This window comes from Setaria italica, chromosome II (genome assembly GCF_000263155.2).
Source record: "Setaria italica strain Yugu1 chromosome II, Setaria_italica_v2.0, whole genome shotgun sequence".
Lineage (NCBI taxonomy): Eukaryota > Viridiplantae > Streptophyta > Magnoliopsida > Poales > Poaceae > Setaria > Setaria italica.
The window spans coordinates 45,706,667-45,721,616 of record NC_028451.1 but is presented as its reverse complement, the minus strand read 5'-3'; the positions used below and the strand labels follow the sequence as shown (position 1 = coordinate 45,721,616).

Genomic DNA, 14,950 nt, shown 5'->3' with positions numbered 1-14,950 from the left:
GGAGTCGCGGGTGGGCGCGGGCCGCCATCTCACTCTCACCCCAGGGCGGCGGCCGGCTTCGGCCCCGTGCGCCCGCCGAGTCACCCGATGATTCGGCGAAGGGGGCATTGTTGTTTGGCCAGAGACCAGAACAAGTTCAAAGCACTTGGTCAGGCTTGGACCGGACTGTTCGTTGAAAGCGTCTCCGGCTCGAGATATCAACGAGACAACCAGGAGTTGGCTTGGGTTATCTGGATTGGCCGTTGGGGAGCACAGCAAGGACATCCGTAGCTCCGTACGGTACAGCTGCCAGTACGTACGTGCGTTCGATTCCGCTTGGACGAAGCCTGTGGAGAGGACACGTCGGAGGTTGCCGTCCATCCTCGTGCAGGTCATCCAGTCAGTACTGTTGTCAACACTCGATGAAGAAGACTACAGTTAAAAACTGAATCCCCACGTTGCAATTCCACGTACGTAAAACTTGCGCCTATTCCACGTATACGAGTAACGAGTTCAATTTTCCAATCGTGCTCTGACGACCAAGCAATCAGCCTGCGCCAAGTCTTTCCTCTTGGTACGACTAGGTTGAGTTAGATGAGACTGCGTTGGGCTAACTTGGAAACGTTTGGTCAATCCCTCCCCAGACTTTGAACCCAAGTTAGATAAGGCCGCTTACTTAGAATTCGCCAACACTCCAGCCTACGGAATACGATAGCCGCGCGCCGTCCACAAGTTGGGGTCGGGCAGTTGCTTCCTCCCAAATCGCATCGCATAACCGGAAGGGAAAGGGACAGGATGCAGGCCAGCACAAACCGCTATACCGAACCTCCCCAACCACGGCAGCCAGCCGCGGTGGTCCACCGGCCCGGACGGCCCTCGTTGCCTTTGCCCGCGGCTCATGCTCATGCTCATTCCATCAGCGAGCTGGGGCCCGAGGCTCCGCGACACGCTCACGGCATACGGCCCTCGTTTCCTGGAGTCGGATGCGATGCGATGCGACTGCGAGCGTTTCCTCACATTCTGGCACCGTGTCCTGCACAAACCATGGAGGCGATTCCAATTTGCAGAGCGGGGTTGGATCGTGTCACTGTCACCTCGTTCACTGATATTCTGACAATCGTAGCGTTCTCACACTAATCAGATACCTGAGAAGCATCTACTGGCTGTTAGTATTACAGTTTCACTGACTTGATGGTACTACGAAACATGGCGAAGAGGACACGTAGTGGCGCAGAGGAGGGGACACGCCGCGGATGCCGATTCTGTAGCTGGCCCGGGGTGTCAGTGGCTGCGGTCGGTGTCGCGGCTCACCGGGCCGTTGCATCCGGTGCAACCGTGCAGCGGCGCGAATCGGAACAGAACATCGGCGGCGCCATCGCCGGGGGATTAGACGGCGACGGCCGTGGGAGGGAGGTCCAACCGGAGAGGCGGAGGCCTGGTTCCATTCCACAGCTCCACTTGCACCGCGTCAACGCTTTCAAAACCGTCGCCGTCCTCGCTTTCCCTCCAGGGCCATAGCCCGCGCCGCAGCCTCCACGGTTCGCTCACCTTCCCCTCCAAACCGAAGCCAGACCAGCCTTCCTCTCTCGCCCGGGTCTTATCCTCCTCCCCAATCCCGCGCCGCCCTCGTATAAGTAGCGCGCTAATCATTCGAAATCCCCAACGCTCCGAGCGCTTTAACATTTATGCCATCAAAGAGCCTCGCGGCAGGGACGCCGAGGAGCCCGCGGCTGCAGCAGCAGGGGAGACGGGTACACCAGCAGCAGAGGATCCTGCTCGCGTAAGGGAGGAGCATAATTCAAGGTTCTTTGAAGCCAAGGCAGAGGAAGGGGAAGGAAGGCAGGGCAGGCCGTGAGGTTGATTGGTCGGTCGATCGATCGATCGTCGATGGCGGTGACGGCCACGACGGTCGCGGCGGCGACGACGATGCTGGCGGCCGTGGCGGCGGTGTTCCTCACCTTCGTGCTCTGCTTCTACATCTTCCTCTGCGCCAAGCGCTACCGCGGCGGCGGGGGGCCGCCGCCTCCCGCGGGGCGCGGCGTCGCGGCGTGGCTGCGCTTCATGTTCGGCGGCGGCGGAGGAGCGGGAGTGGCCGACGGCGGCGCCGATGCGTGGTGCTACGAGGGCGGGCTGGACGACAAGTCCATGGCCAAGCTGCCGCGCCGGGAGGTGGTCAAAGGCGAGGCGCTCGACGACTGCGCCGTCTGCATCACGGAGCTCAAGGCCGGGGACACGGCGCGGGTGCTGCCGCGCTGCGGCCACGGGTTCCACGTCGACTGCGTCGACATGTGGCTCCGCTCCCACTCCACCTGCCCGCTCTGCCGGTGCCCCGCCGTCGACGAGCCGCCCCTGCACCCCGTGCTGCCCGCCGTGCCCACGCCGGAGGCCGACCCGGAGTCCCCCAACTTCCCCACCAACGTGCTCTTCTTCGGCTCCCAGGACGAGGTCAGCACCGGTCGCTCGCAGCAGCAGTCAACGGCCATGGCGACGCCTCCCCCACCGCAAGAACACGTCGCCGCCGCTGCCGTCGATGAGGCGGCGCGGCCGTGCGGGCTGCGGAGGCTGATTGGGTGTGGCGGCGCGTCGCCGCCCCCTCAGCAGCCGCATCTTCACCACCACCACCAACACGAAGACGCGGACGGGGACATCGAGATGGGCCTCGCCGCTGGCGAGAGCAGCGCGTCGCGGCCGGTGAAGCCGCCGCAGCCCGGTTCCTGAGGCTGCTGCTGGTTTCTTTCGTGCCGGTTTCTCGTGTGACATCACTAGTTTTTGCTTCCCTTCTTCGCGTGCGTGTTTTCCGTAGGGAGAGTGGAGAGAGAGCGATCAAAAAAATGTACAGATTCTTATAGCCGTCGTCTGATGTAAATTTCTCGTGCCGATAGAACATGAACTGGGGAGAGAAATGAGAAATCGAACAAAAGAAAAATCGAATCTTGGAACTAGCACACTTCTGCTGTTCTTACCTGCTGTTGTTCCTGCATGCAGCCAATACAGCGGTTATTTTCAGTTGCAGGCTAGTACACTGGAGTCTACGGCTACCTGTAACCGAAAGTTGCAGGAGCCAGTAGAATATTCACATTCACCTTGCCCAATCCTTCGACTTTCGTGTCGATGCTATTTTGACCACAAGCTGCCGCTATCAAAGAAACAAACTCGCCTCGCCGCCCATCTATCGCCCACAAATTTGAAACGAGTCACAGTGCAACCATTTGTGAGGCAGGAGGCAGGGGACCTCAAGTCCTCAACCCCCCGTACCCGCCAAAACTGCAGATTTGACGGCAGACAAGCTGAGAAGAACATCTCCGGTGTGACTGCATCCCGTTCCTCGAACTCCACAGGTGGCCTTCCATCACCAACCACCGCGGCCACCTGATGCACTAACAAAACACCAGTTCCATTGAAAACATTCTGCACTCCCAAGCGACTAATCAGTCTGAACAACCACTCGGAAAAATCCAGCGCAGCCATCCATAATCGAGCCGGAGCTCCTGCATAATTGCTTGCATATCTGCTTCTTTTTTTTTTGTCTTCAAGACATTTTGGCGAGTAATTGCGTCATTGCGGGTGAGTGCCTTGTGGATGCTCCAAATTTTAGGTCCAAATCCAAAGGAAGCGGAGTTGACCTGGCTGGAGAGATACTAGTTGAGTTAGCAGCAAGCATGGCCGGGCCTGGCAGGTGGCCGAACAAGCAACAACAACAGCAACACCAGCGAATTGGAGACGCTCTATGCGCTGGCCAGTCTTTTTTTTTTCCGAAACGAACCATTAGGGGCGCTGCCGATTATATTAATAAGAGATGAAGTTCAGACTGAGCGAAAACAACAAAGGCACAAACACCGGCAGGTTGGATTAGATCATCAACACATGTCACACCACGCTATCGCACTAACCTCAACTAAACAACACATCGACCGGTAGGATTGGGACATCAACACACGCAGAACTCACCACTTCTCAAGCGGATTTTACTCCGCCCGACAACGGCAGCAGAACCGAAGCCTTACCGTGGCACCTACCAACATCCTCACTCATGTAGTCGCTGAAACCTCCAGGCGTGATCCTGCGTCGACAGGAACTGAAAAGAAGTAGACGACATCACACCGAGAAGGCCACCGCCATACGGGACCCTCCGTCGTAGTAACGCTGCGACACCACACTCCACCTGACAGAGTGATACCACCGAATCCGGACCTCTCGTAAGCTGCCTCGCAGTCGCCACCACAATAACACAACGTGCGGGAGGTCTTGCCACATCCGCCGTTGGACTCCACCTCGCTCTCGTCGTCTCGAAAAAACACCGCGCGTGCGGGGCCTCACCACGCCTGCCACAACACTCAACGTGAAGGATCCGGTTTTTTTGTCGGCGTTAGAGTGGTGAGCAATGTTGCCCCGCTCCCCAAGATCTCCATCGATCAACCAAGCCGTCGTCGTAAGTCGACTTCGCCTCGTTGCTTCACCCATGCACATAGCCTCCGCCACCATGTCAGCAAGTCAGAGAAGTCGCTTGCGCTGTCTTTCGACGATGTACCGCATCGGATAGCCCAGCCAAGCTGAGCACTACCGCCACGATCCGCTGCAAGCCTAGTTATCCCACGATGTCGTTGCTGCAAGCACCGTCCTCCGACGCAGTTCCATGCCGCGCTGATCGTTGTCAAACAACGCCAGCCGGCGCGATCCGCTGCAAGCAGCCAAATTCGACAACCATGCGACACCTCCTGATTGCCACCATAACTGCGATTGCCTCGATGTGGGCTCGGCAGCACCCGTCCAGCTTGCCACGCGGCGGAATTGCCGCCACCGGCTGCGGCCGCCTATGACCAATGGACCAGCAATGCCACAAATCGCGTTGGGTCTCTAGAGAGGACGCCTTCAGGGAGGGCATGATGCCAATGATGCCGTCGCCGCTCGTTCTGGATCTTGACAAGGTTTTTACCAAGAGAACCCCGTGAACCAGGGTTGTAGCTCCAGCATGACACCCCCAACGGGGAAAACAACGCCCTAAGGCGCCGCTTTCATCTCCAGTAGCCAGAACGTCGGTGAGGGCTTTCACTCGGAGCATCCCAACCCCTCGCTGCACGCTCATGGCTCGGCACTCTCGGACCACAACCATGGCGGCCCATCCGGGGTGGCACCACCGCCGCGCCTCCCGCGCCACGCCGTCATACCTCCACCTCCGCTACGCTCGCCGCCCCGATGCACCACCACTCGACCTTCGCTTCTCACACGTATGCACCGCCTGACCATCACACGCGTCTCCTCGCACGCGGCCACCGCCACGCCGTCTCTCTGCCGCGCGGTCTCCTCATGCCGCGGCGAAACGCCCCGCTACCGCCAGCATGCGGCCTCCTTGCCTCGCCCTGGGCCGTCGTCGCGCGGCCTTGGCACCGCGCCGGCCATCTTGCATCCGCCGCACCGGCCGCCGCCACTTGGCCTCCACGACCCGCGCCGAGCCGCCTCGCAACTGCTATCGCCGGCCCTCCGCCCGTCCACCTTTGCGGCCATCCTGTTGTCGCCGCTCCGCGCGGGCATACGCAGTGGCCGCCGTAGACGCGCGTCCGCCGCTGAGCCGCTGAAGCGCCACCTTTCTCGCCGAGCCTCCCACGCGTGCGGCCTAGGGCCAGTGCCGCCGGCAGCAGCACCGCACCGATCCAGCCCTGGGGCGTCGGATCTGGTCCACCGGACCCCTGATCTGCCGCCCCGGGGTGCCGCCACCACCTCCATGCCCGACGCCACCACGTCGTTGACCAGGGGAGGGCACGGCCACGACCACGCCCGCAAGCTGCCAGCCCCGGTTCCTCGCGTCGCCGTCCGCAGCCACCGCCGGGCCTGCGTCCCTCTGCGCTCGTGCGCCGCCTCGGACCTTCGGCTCCCAGATCCGCGCTGGCCAAGACCTGACGTGGAGAAACGATCCAGTCACGGCTATCCTAGAAGGGACACGGGCTTTCCAAGCTCCGCTTAGGCGGTGGCGAGGCGTGGGGAGGGGAGGGGCGGCGGCGGCGGCGAGTTGGGTGCCGCCCATGTCACCTAGGAGAGCGCCGTGGGGCTAGTCCCAAGTGATTTCTATCTATGAGCTGGCCAATCAGCCAATCGCTGTGCGAGTTTCTCCGTATGATAATCAATCAGGATACCAAACTTTCTTGTGGAAAATAAATTTAAAATTCAAAACGATATGAGCGTGACGCCACCACGATCGATGCAAGGAAGGAAACTTGGGTTTGCTCAACCGAAACCGCCACAACGGATAGGCACCACCAACGTGTCGCGCTCATGGTGCCGTAGCTCGCCGTCAGACCAATTTCTGCTTCTCTTATTTTTCTTCCAGATCAGAGAAGAAGAGAGAGAGTGATTTCGCCGCCAGGCCACACAGGGACAAACGCTCACACATCAGCAGCGATACTAATGGCTTTTTGTGTCCATATGCATCAGCATCATCCGCTGCGTTTTCTTTGCCTTCTTTTTCTGCTTGGTTTTGTTCATCTCATAATGGATTCGCTCGCATACATTTATCCAGTATCCTGCTCGCGAAGAAGAGCCTTCTCTACCCTTACTTCCACATGACCACACACGTGCTGCAATCAGATGCTTTCAGAGTTGCAGGGCGATCAATGGATGATGCGTTGTTGCCCTTGCTTACCGATCTTGTTAACACCTTGCTTTAATCCGGAGCTTGCTTCTAGATGTGTGTTGCATCGTAATCCGGTGCTGTCCTGTGCGGAGGATGATTCTAATTCTAAAGATGTGGCAGCGGGCGAAATCAGCTTGAGATTCCGGGCGTGCGAGTGAGCGATGGATAATAATATCTCCACGAAGATGAGATGATTTGCGATAACCCTTATCCAAATTTCGCGTCGCTGTCCCGAGTTGGGCATGCTTGCACGCGGGAACGCTGCAGCAGTTGGAACATTGTTTGAGCCGGACAAAGATGACCGGGAAATAGTCAAATAGTTGCGGTTCGGATGGATTTATTTTTGCCAGGAACTTGCAGCGGTAGCATGGGGATACAAGTATATACTATACTCTCGCCTCTCTGAGACAGCGTACAGGCAGTTCGTGGCGCGGAGAATTAGACCATACCGTCGCACTAGGACCATTTGAAACTGATTTTCATGTCATTGGCATCAAGTTGACATGATCAATAAATTCATACCATCATAGTCCTTATTAATGAAATCAGGCAGACTCCTGTAAGAAATTCTTGCAATATTTCTGCTTTCAAAGGAGGATAACACTTGTTTGCGCTGCCATCATTCATGACACGTACTAAATCTGACTTTGAATATTCCGAGCGAATCCTTGCCAATGGTATATACAATTCGCATACGCTCTCGTGTCATCGTGTGCAGCGCACGCGAGAATTGCCTTTGTTCTCCTCCCTTTTACCCTGAAAGCAGGGTGCGGTTGCAGGCATGTGCAGCGGAACTGAAAACAACAAACAGACGCACGGGGACACAGGCATGGCAGCAGCAGCCTCTGAATTCTGAAATGATGGCCAACACCTCGGCGGACATGCACGCTGATTGCCTGATTCCCAGGACGCCCCTTTTGCGGGCGCTGGCGCCGCTCGCAGACAATGATGGGTCAAAGCCCCCAAAGCCTGTTGTTTAGGGCTTCTGCTTGCCTTGACATCGCATTAGGCAGTGCAAAACACTGATGCGTCAAGTCGTCAAGGGGACATCAACTCATCAAGTGCCTGCCTGGCTGCCTGAATTAGTCTCGGAATTTGGGAATTGAATACTCGTGGTCTTGCAGAATACTCCTCCCCTATAGGAGAGTACAACACTCTGTCTCAACGACGGCGGCGAAGCATTCCGGAGAAATCTAGTACCGGTCCAGCTATGGTCGCATGATGGATGATGCAGCACACCAGACGGGGGGATATGCTCTTCTGGAAGCCGAGAGCGGCTGGCTGCGGTTCCGAAGCTTCCTTTCGCAAAGCTGGCGCAAGATTTTTTTCTGCAAGGAGAAGAACAAGAAGAGCCGTCCACGTGGACGGGGTACGCGGCGGGCATGCGGATGCGCGGCGAGGCGTGCACGGGCCAGCGGCGCGCCAGGTACAAGGGGCGAATGGAGAGTGGAATTAGTCCGGGTCGTGATCCTGATCCAGGTGGCACCAGGCGGCGGTCGCGACGCGCGATGGCTGGTGGAGGTGGAGCCGTGGTCCGTGGAGCTCGTGTTGGCGGCGCGGCGTGTGGAGGGAGCGGCCGCCACAGCGCCGCATGGCCGCCAGGTCGGCAGCAACGCTGATAGGAGGCGTCCGCGTCGTGGTGCGAGCGGATTCGGGTGAGCGTGCCGCGTCCGCAGACGGCGCCGGGGGCATCGGGCACGGCATGCGAGTTGCTCGCTTGCTCGGCGGGCCAGAGAGGGCCTACGCTCTCCCGGATGGGCCAGCGCAGATAAAAGAAAGAGTGCCGCCATGCTGCGCGTGTGGCGGCCCGTGCTTCGGAAACAGTTTCCACGGGCCGCAGGCTGAAGCTGAAAATAGGAGGGCTTGCGGGCTTTTGGGCCCTGCGCTGCTAATTCTTTCTTGGCCGGCTCACCATGTTAGTTGACCAGCTCTTTTTTCTTTGCGAGGAGGAGTTGACCAGGCACGATCAGCAGTTCTGCTATGTCAAAGTAGGCTTTTGTGGAGTCTGTAAACGTTCATCGTGCATAAAACCTCATTCTTCGTAAAAAAAAAGGTTTTTGGCTTTGCAAAATCTGAACATTTTTTAATTTTAATATGAGCCAAACTAGAAAACGCACAGTGAATGAGGCGAATTACTCTCCCCATCTCAAATTGCACGTCGTTTTGACTTTTCTATGTGCAACATTTATAAAACTAGAAAATTCAAAATAACTTTTCTATGTGCAATATTTATAAAACTAGAAAAATCAAAATAATCTATAATTTGAAAGGGGGAATAATTTTGAAGGATCACATTTTGTCTAAAGCAAGGTTCTACAGAAACCAAGTACTTTACCTGAAAATATTGGCCGGAGCCTCATTCTACACTTTGATCTCTCCACCATGTATTGGTTATTATACTGCAATAATAATGCAGCCTACACGCTGAGCCCTAAGTCAAGCAAGAATTCCAAAACGGCTTGTCTTTTTGGTCAAGCAATTTCTACGGGGCGGGAGCGTCTCGTTTTCTTGCCGGAGACGCAAAAATCGCTCGAGCGGAAAAACGGAGGCCCTGTCGAGAAAGAGATTCACACTTGCCTTCCTCCCACCTACCCACGTCAGCCTCACGCCATCACGCACCCTTACTCTCCGCGAGCGCCGTCGTCGGCCGCATCGCTGTCGTCGGTCGCCATCCGCGCATCGCCGCCGCCAGCCCGCCATGCGCCGGTTCGCCGCCGACAGGGCGCGCCGCGCGGTGGCCGCGTCCCTGCGCGGCGCCGCCTCCTCCTCCAGATCAGCCCCGCTGCCGTTGCCCCTCGCTCCGGCGCAGCGCCATCCAGCGCCCCCCATGGGGGCAGCGGCGATGGCGGCGGCCATGGCGAGGACCATGTCCACGGCGGCCGCGGGCACGCCCGCAGTGTCCCTGGACACCATCAACCCCAAGGTGCCGGCGTGCCGCCTTTTGACCCCCTTCTTCGATTCGTTTGTTTAGCTTGGTCGTGTGGCAGTCATGTGATCGATTAGCGCGAGGATACAAAGTTTCGATCCCTGTTCGAGTGTTGCTGGTTTGCTTGCCCTTGGGTTGCTCCTTACTCTGTTCTGTTCCTACTGGACTGCTGCTGCGTTTGTACCCGTGCGATAGGAGTGTGGACGTGTACCAGAGAATTTGATGGAAGTAAAATGCTTACATCTACGCAGTACTGGGAGGGGTGCTAGTAGTAATGCGGCTTCTAAAATGCAATTTGTTTGCTTTAATCGGCGAACTGTATCTTCCCCAGTTGATATGATTTGCTATGTTTCTTCAGGTTTTGAAGTGTGAATATGCAGTTCGAGGAGAGATTGTTACACATGCTCAGGTGCGTCCAATACGAAAAGCATTCTAAAATTCAATAACCGTAGTAACTTTCGTTGTCTGTTCATAGCTACGCCGTGTTCTTAATTCAAAATAAAATCAGTTGCTACTCCATGTTGGGAGAAATCCAGCTTCTCGTGAGTTATACTGGTTAGAGCAGTGAACTCGGGGGGTTGTTGAAACCATAGTTTTTAGGACCGGACTGGTCATCGAACCGGTAAGGCTCTCGGTTCGATGGTTCACTGGTTCAACCGTCAAGAACCGGTTGACAGCTGGTTCAATAGTTTTGGACCGTTAAATTGAACCGGATACAAATACATAGGACCGGTACCATATATATAGCTCATAAATAACACAACTTAATTATATATAACCACACAACTGAACACTAGTATACCATTAAGTTTGGTAACTCAGCAATTTTTTACAAACGTGATTCCTAATTGCAGCTCAGCCTCACACAAGCTTCTGAATTAAAATGAATGCAAGCAAAATATTGATCACGAAATAGATTCGGGTAGAGAAAAAAGATCAACAACAATGAAAAGGATTGTGAGATTCTCGTCTGCTGCTGCCAGCAGAAATTCATGAATCGTAGTCTGCTGGTACATGTTGAACTTGAATCTGATTATTGTTTAGAAAAACAACTGAACTGCAAAAGGGGAAAAAAAATGAAAACCCAAACATAGAAGAAGGTCGTAGTAGGAGGATGACGAGCCGCAGCTGCCAACGATAACTCGCTGCTGGATGCGCTCGTCACCGGCCGCTACATGGATGCTGTCCCCTTGCGCGCCCTCCTTCTTTTCGCGCACGGCGGGGGAGCCTGAGCACCTGCCTGTCAGCTTGCCGGCCGCCTGACTCCTGCACTGCTGCAAAGTTGCAGCCCGCCGCCGGCAAAGAACAGGGCGGAGAAAGGAGGAGAAAGGGATTCCACGCACCTGCTTGCGATGCGCCGCCGGCCTGCCGGCCTGTTCGCAGATCGGGATGCGCCGCCGCCGCTGTGCAAGCGCAAGAATTGAGCGGAGCAGAGATTTTTCAATGGGATTTTAGAAGCCGAAGGAATGCTTGGGCTGGGCCTTCGGTTGGCCAAGGCCAACGTGAGAGAACCTGAGGGCAAGAAGCAAAACGCGTCCGGTTCATACAGAACCGTCCGGTTCGCCGGTTCTGTACAAAACTGGCCAGTTCAACCGTGTTTTACAGGTATTATTGCAGAGACAGTCTTTTAAGCGAACCAAACCGCTGGAGGCTCTGGTTCGGTCTTTTGCCGATCGAACTGCCAGTCCGGTCCGGTCCGGTCCTATCCTAATAACTATGGTTGAAACCCCCTTGCCAGTCCATGCTCAAAGCCTGGTACCCCTTCTTAAGACAAAGCCCGGGGGCGTCTTCCCCCTGAGGTCGAGTTTTTTTCTATGTTGGGAGAAACAAGTTAGTTCAGGATCAGGGTGGATGTTGATGTTGTATATTCACATCATAGCCTTATATTTATGTGAAAGAGGCCTGCGCTATCTAGAAATTATTTGTAACAGGGTTCTGTTGGGCTCGGTTTATGATCTTGTTTTCCCTCTACAGAACTTACAACAAGAATTGCAGAAAAACCCAGATTCACTTCCTTTTGATGAGGTTTGTATTTTGGATCCCATCAACTACATCTCTGCTCTTACTGCTTTCGATGATCAATTGGAGTTAATTACATCTATCTATTTTAATGGCAGATACTTTACTGCAATATTGGAAATCCTCAATCCCTTGGCCAACAGCCAGTTACATATTTCAGAGAAGTGAGTTTGTATTCCCTGTAGTTATTCGGTGATGAAAGCTTGGTTCATGGCTCTTTACTAGCTCATGTTGCTCTTTTACAGGTCCTCTCTTTGTGTGATCATCCAGCTCTCTTGGACAAAAGTGAAACTCATGCTTTGTACAGGTACGTTGAAGCATTCCATATAAGATGAGCACAAGTAAATTAATACTAATTGGTTAGCTGACTTTTTTGTGGCAAGTATAGTGAAGGGTACCCCCAACTGTAGTCGACTTTTTTTTTTGTTAGTTGACTTACTGCTATATGCTATGCCACCTGCCTGATAATAATCTAAATAAAGAGGACCAACTTTCTGTATCAGGTTTTTAGTGCATGTGTCAGTATGTAAGAAATAATATTAAGAGGTGTTGTGTGCCTGCTCTTGATATGGGGACAAAAGGACTTGCTTGATCTTTTAAATACATTTTCTTTTGTGGTGCACACATGAAGTTATGATTCATGATAATTAAGAACTCAACCTCTATAGCAAGTATAAGGTAGTTTTCAAATTACGTGCAATCTGTTTGGCTCACAAGCACTTGAGCTTTTCTTTCTATCTATGAATCTGTAGAAACTGCCATCTGTAGTGTCTTGCTAACGTTGCATGCTAACGGAATATTCGCATATGGACACGTTGATTTTAAACAGCTTTCCTACAAAAGATTATGATCATTTAGGTGTTAGGTAGTTGTCTAACTACACATATTTGTTCGCCAGCCTAGAATGTTGATTTATATGTCTTTGTACAGTTCAGATGCTATAGAGAGAGCATGGCAAATTCTAGACAAGATACCAGGAAGAGCAACGGGAGCCTATAGCCATAGTCAGGTACATATATATACACTCTTGATGAATACCACCATGATTGGATGAGCTTGATCATTCATGTTGCTCTCTATTTCAGGGTATAAAAGGTTTGCGTGATGAAATTGCTGCTGGAATTGCTGCCCGTGATGGGTTTCATGCCAGCGGAGACAACATCTTCCTAACAGATGGAGCAAGCCCAGCAGTATGTTATATATGTCTTCTTTGATCATCAGTAATCCATCTATGTGGAATAAGGACTGATTGTTCTAACTACCGATAATTGGCTGTCTGTGCATGTGAATAAAGCCTGCCACCATTACTGATACAGTGTAATTTCTTTTCTCAACTAGGTTCACATGATGATGCAATTGTTGATTAGGTCTGAGAAGGATGGCATTCTCTGCCCTATTCCGCAGTACCCGCTGTACTCTGCATCAATTGCTCTTCATGGTGGTTCCCTTGTATGTTCTTTGACAATGCTTTTATGCTTTTCGGTGTTGCTTGTTGAATCAGACCGATGTCATCTCATCTTGCAGTTTCAGGAGATAATTGAGTTAAATCCTTCATGTAATTCATTAAGTTCAATATAGTCATTTCATAATGATCAATGAATTGATCATCACCAGTCAGCATTGCTTTGTATATATGGCTATTGTTATATGGTTCTAACATAGTGAACTTTCAGTGACATGATCTGTATGTCTGAAAATAATGTGGAACAAATTCTCTTTCAGGTTCCTTATTTCCTTGATGAAGAGACAGGGTGGGGACTTGAGGTTGATGAGCTAAAGAAACAACTTGAGGAGGCTCGATCTAAGGGCATCACTGTCAGGGCGCTTGTTGTCATAAATCCTGGAAATCCAACTGGACAGGTGATTTTTTGTCTATCTGTTACATGCAAAAAGACAGATCTTGCATGTTTTTCTCATTACGAATATTTATACCTCATAATGTATTGCAGGTTATAATTTTTTGATATGCAGCAATAACCGATGAATTTGAACCTATGCTCTCTCCCATTTTATTACAAGAATTGTTTTGGTACAGTGATCACCTAACACTACTGTGCTCTCAACAGGTTCTCGCTGAGGAAAACCAAAAGAAAATTGTTGAATTCTGTAAAAATGAAGGACTTGTTCTTCTTGCAGATGAGGTGATCCAGAACTTGTATTTGAAGTTTTCACCATGTCAATACACATGAGGTATTCAAATACCTGAACCGTGTAGGTCTACTAAGACCACTTATTTTTCCATCTCCCATCTAGGTTTACCAAGAAAATATATATGTTGAAGACAAGCAATTCCACTCATTCAAAAAAATTGCACGATCATTGGGATACACTGATGATGATCTTCCTTTAGCATCATTCCAGTCGGTTTCTAAAGGTAATCAAAATCAAACTCAGGTGGTTCTTTTTTATTTGCCTCTCCTAGTTTATGGTAAAACTTACTCTTTGTCCTGCTAGGCTACTATGGAGAATGTGGAAAACGAGGTGGTTACATGGAGATAACTGGGTTCAGTCCTGAAGTGCGGGAACAGATTTACAAGGTGGCATCAGTAAATCTATGCTCCAATGTCTCAGGCCAAATTCTTGCTAGCCTTGTTATGAACCCACCAAAGGTCAGTATATGATGCTTAGGAAACATTCAAGTACAATAATGATGGCAGTAACTAAGATGTTTTCTACCTCCACAGACTGGGGATGAATCCTTTGAATCCTTCATGGTAGAGAGGGATGGCATCCTTTCATCATTGGCTCGGCGTGCAAAGGTTTGTGCTTCTTCTGCCGCTTCTAAATTGATTAATTGTAAACAGAAAAACAGGCTGAAAGTGCAAGTTTAAATGTATTGGCGATGTTTTCCGTTCCATGTTATGTGTCTTATGAAAGTATCCATAATACTGGAACAGTAGCTAGAACAAACAGTGGGTGCAAGATTGCAACCTCTAGTCAATTCACATATGCAAGCTAAGGAGTTCACATATGCAAGCTAAGGAGGCAAACCAGCTTAAAGATGTTTTAAAGTACCTGATTGTTACATTTTCTTCTTTCTCACAGGCTTTGGAAGAAGCATTCAATAGTTTAGAAGGTATCACATGCAACAAAGCTGAGGGTGCAATGTATCTGTTCCCACGCCTTCATTTACCCCAGAAGGCAATTGGGGCTGCCCAAGCTGCTGGCACTCCCCCAGATGCATACTACGCCAAACGCCTCCTAGAAGCCACAGGAATTGTTGTAGTCCCTGGTTCTGGTTTTGGACAGGTTGGTAATCTTTAATGCCTCGTGAAAAATCTTTGTCAATTCCAAGCGTCAATGAGCTTGCACTGATACGTTTTCTGTACGATTTTAACAATGTGATACTGTGAAGGTCCCTGGAACATGGCACTTCAGATGCACGATCTGCCGCAGGAGAC

General features: G+C 52.2%; 2 protein-coding genes across 2 annotated transcripts in view; both read left to right on the top strand.

Annotated features, from left to right (window-relative positions):
- The first annotated feature begins 2,124 nt into the window (after positions 1-2,124).
- Positions 2,125-2,697, top strand: LOC101769425 (E3 ubiquitin-protein ligase EL5). The gene has a single exon (XM_004958263.3). The coding sequence runs from the start codon at positions 2,125-2,127 to the stop codon at positions 2,695-2,697; it is 573 nt and encodes a 190-aa protein (XP_004958320.2).
- A 6,416-nt stretch (positions 2,698-9,113) lies between these two features.
- The window catches only part of LOC101783864 (alanine aminotransferase 2), a gene marked incomplete in the record, with an annotated part of 6,135 nt that continues 298 nt past the window's right edge, over positions 9,114-14,950 (top strand). Inside the window, 15 exon segments of the mRNA XM_004959776.3 lie at positions 9,114-9,527; positions 9,889-9,939; positions 11,505-11,555; positions 11,648-11,713; positions 11,795-11,856; positions 12,480-12,558; positions 12,635-12,739; positions 12,888-12,998; positions 13,272-13,409; positions 13,616-13,690; positions 13,803-13,923; positions 14,004-14,158; positions 14,234-14,308; positions 14,595-14,798; positions 14,905-14,938. Coding sequence (XP_004959833.2) covers positions 9,303-9,527; positions 9,889-9,939; positions 11,505-11,555; positions 11,648-11,713; positions 11,795-11,856; positions 12,480-12,558; positions 12,635-12,739; positions 12,888-12,998; positions 13,272-13,409; positions 13,616-13,690; positions 13,803-13,923; positions 14,004-14,158; positions 14,234-14,308; positions 14,595-14,798; positions 14,905-14,938 — 1,552 coding nt within the window.

Coding starts and splice junctions, on each gene's coding strand:
- LOC101769425 (XM_004958263.3), top strand. CDS start 2,125: ATGGCCAAGCTGCCGCGCCGGGAGGTGGTCAAAGGCGAGGCGCTCGAC.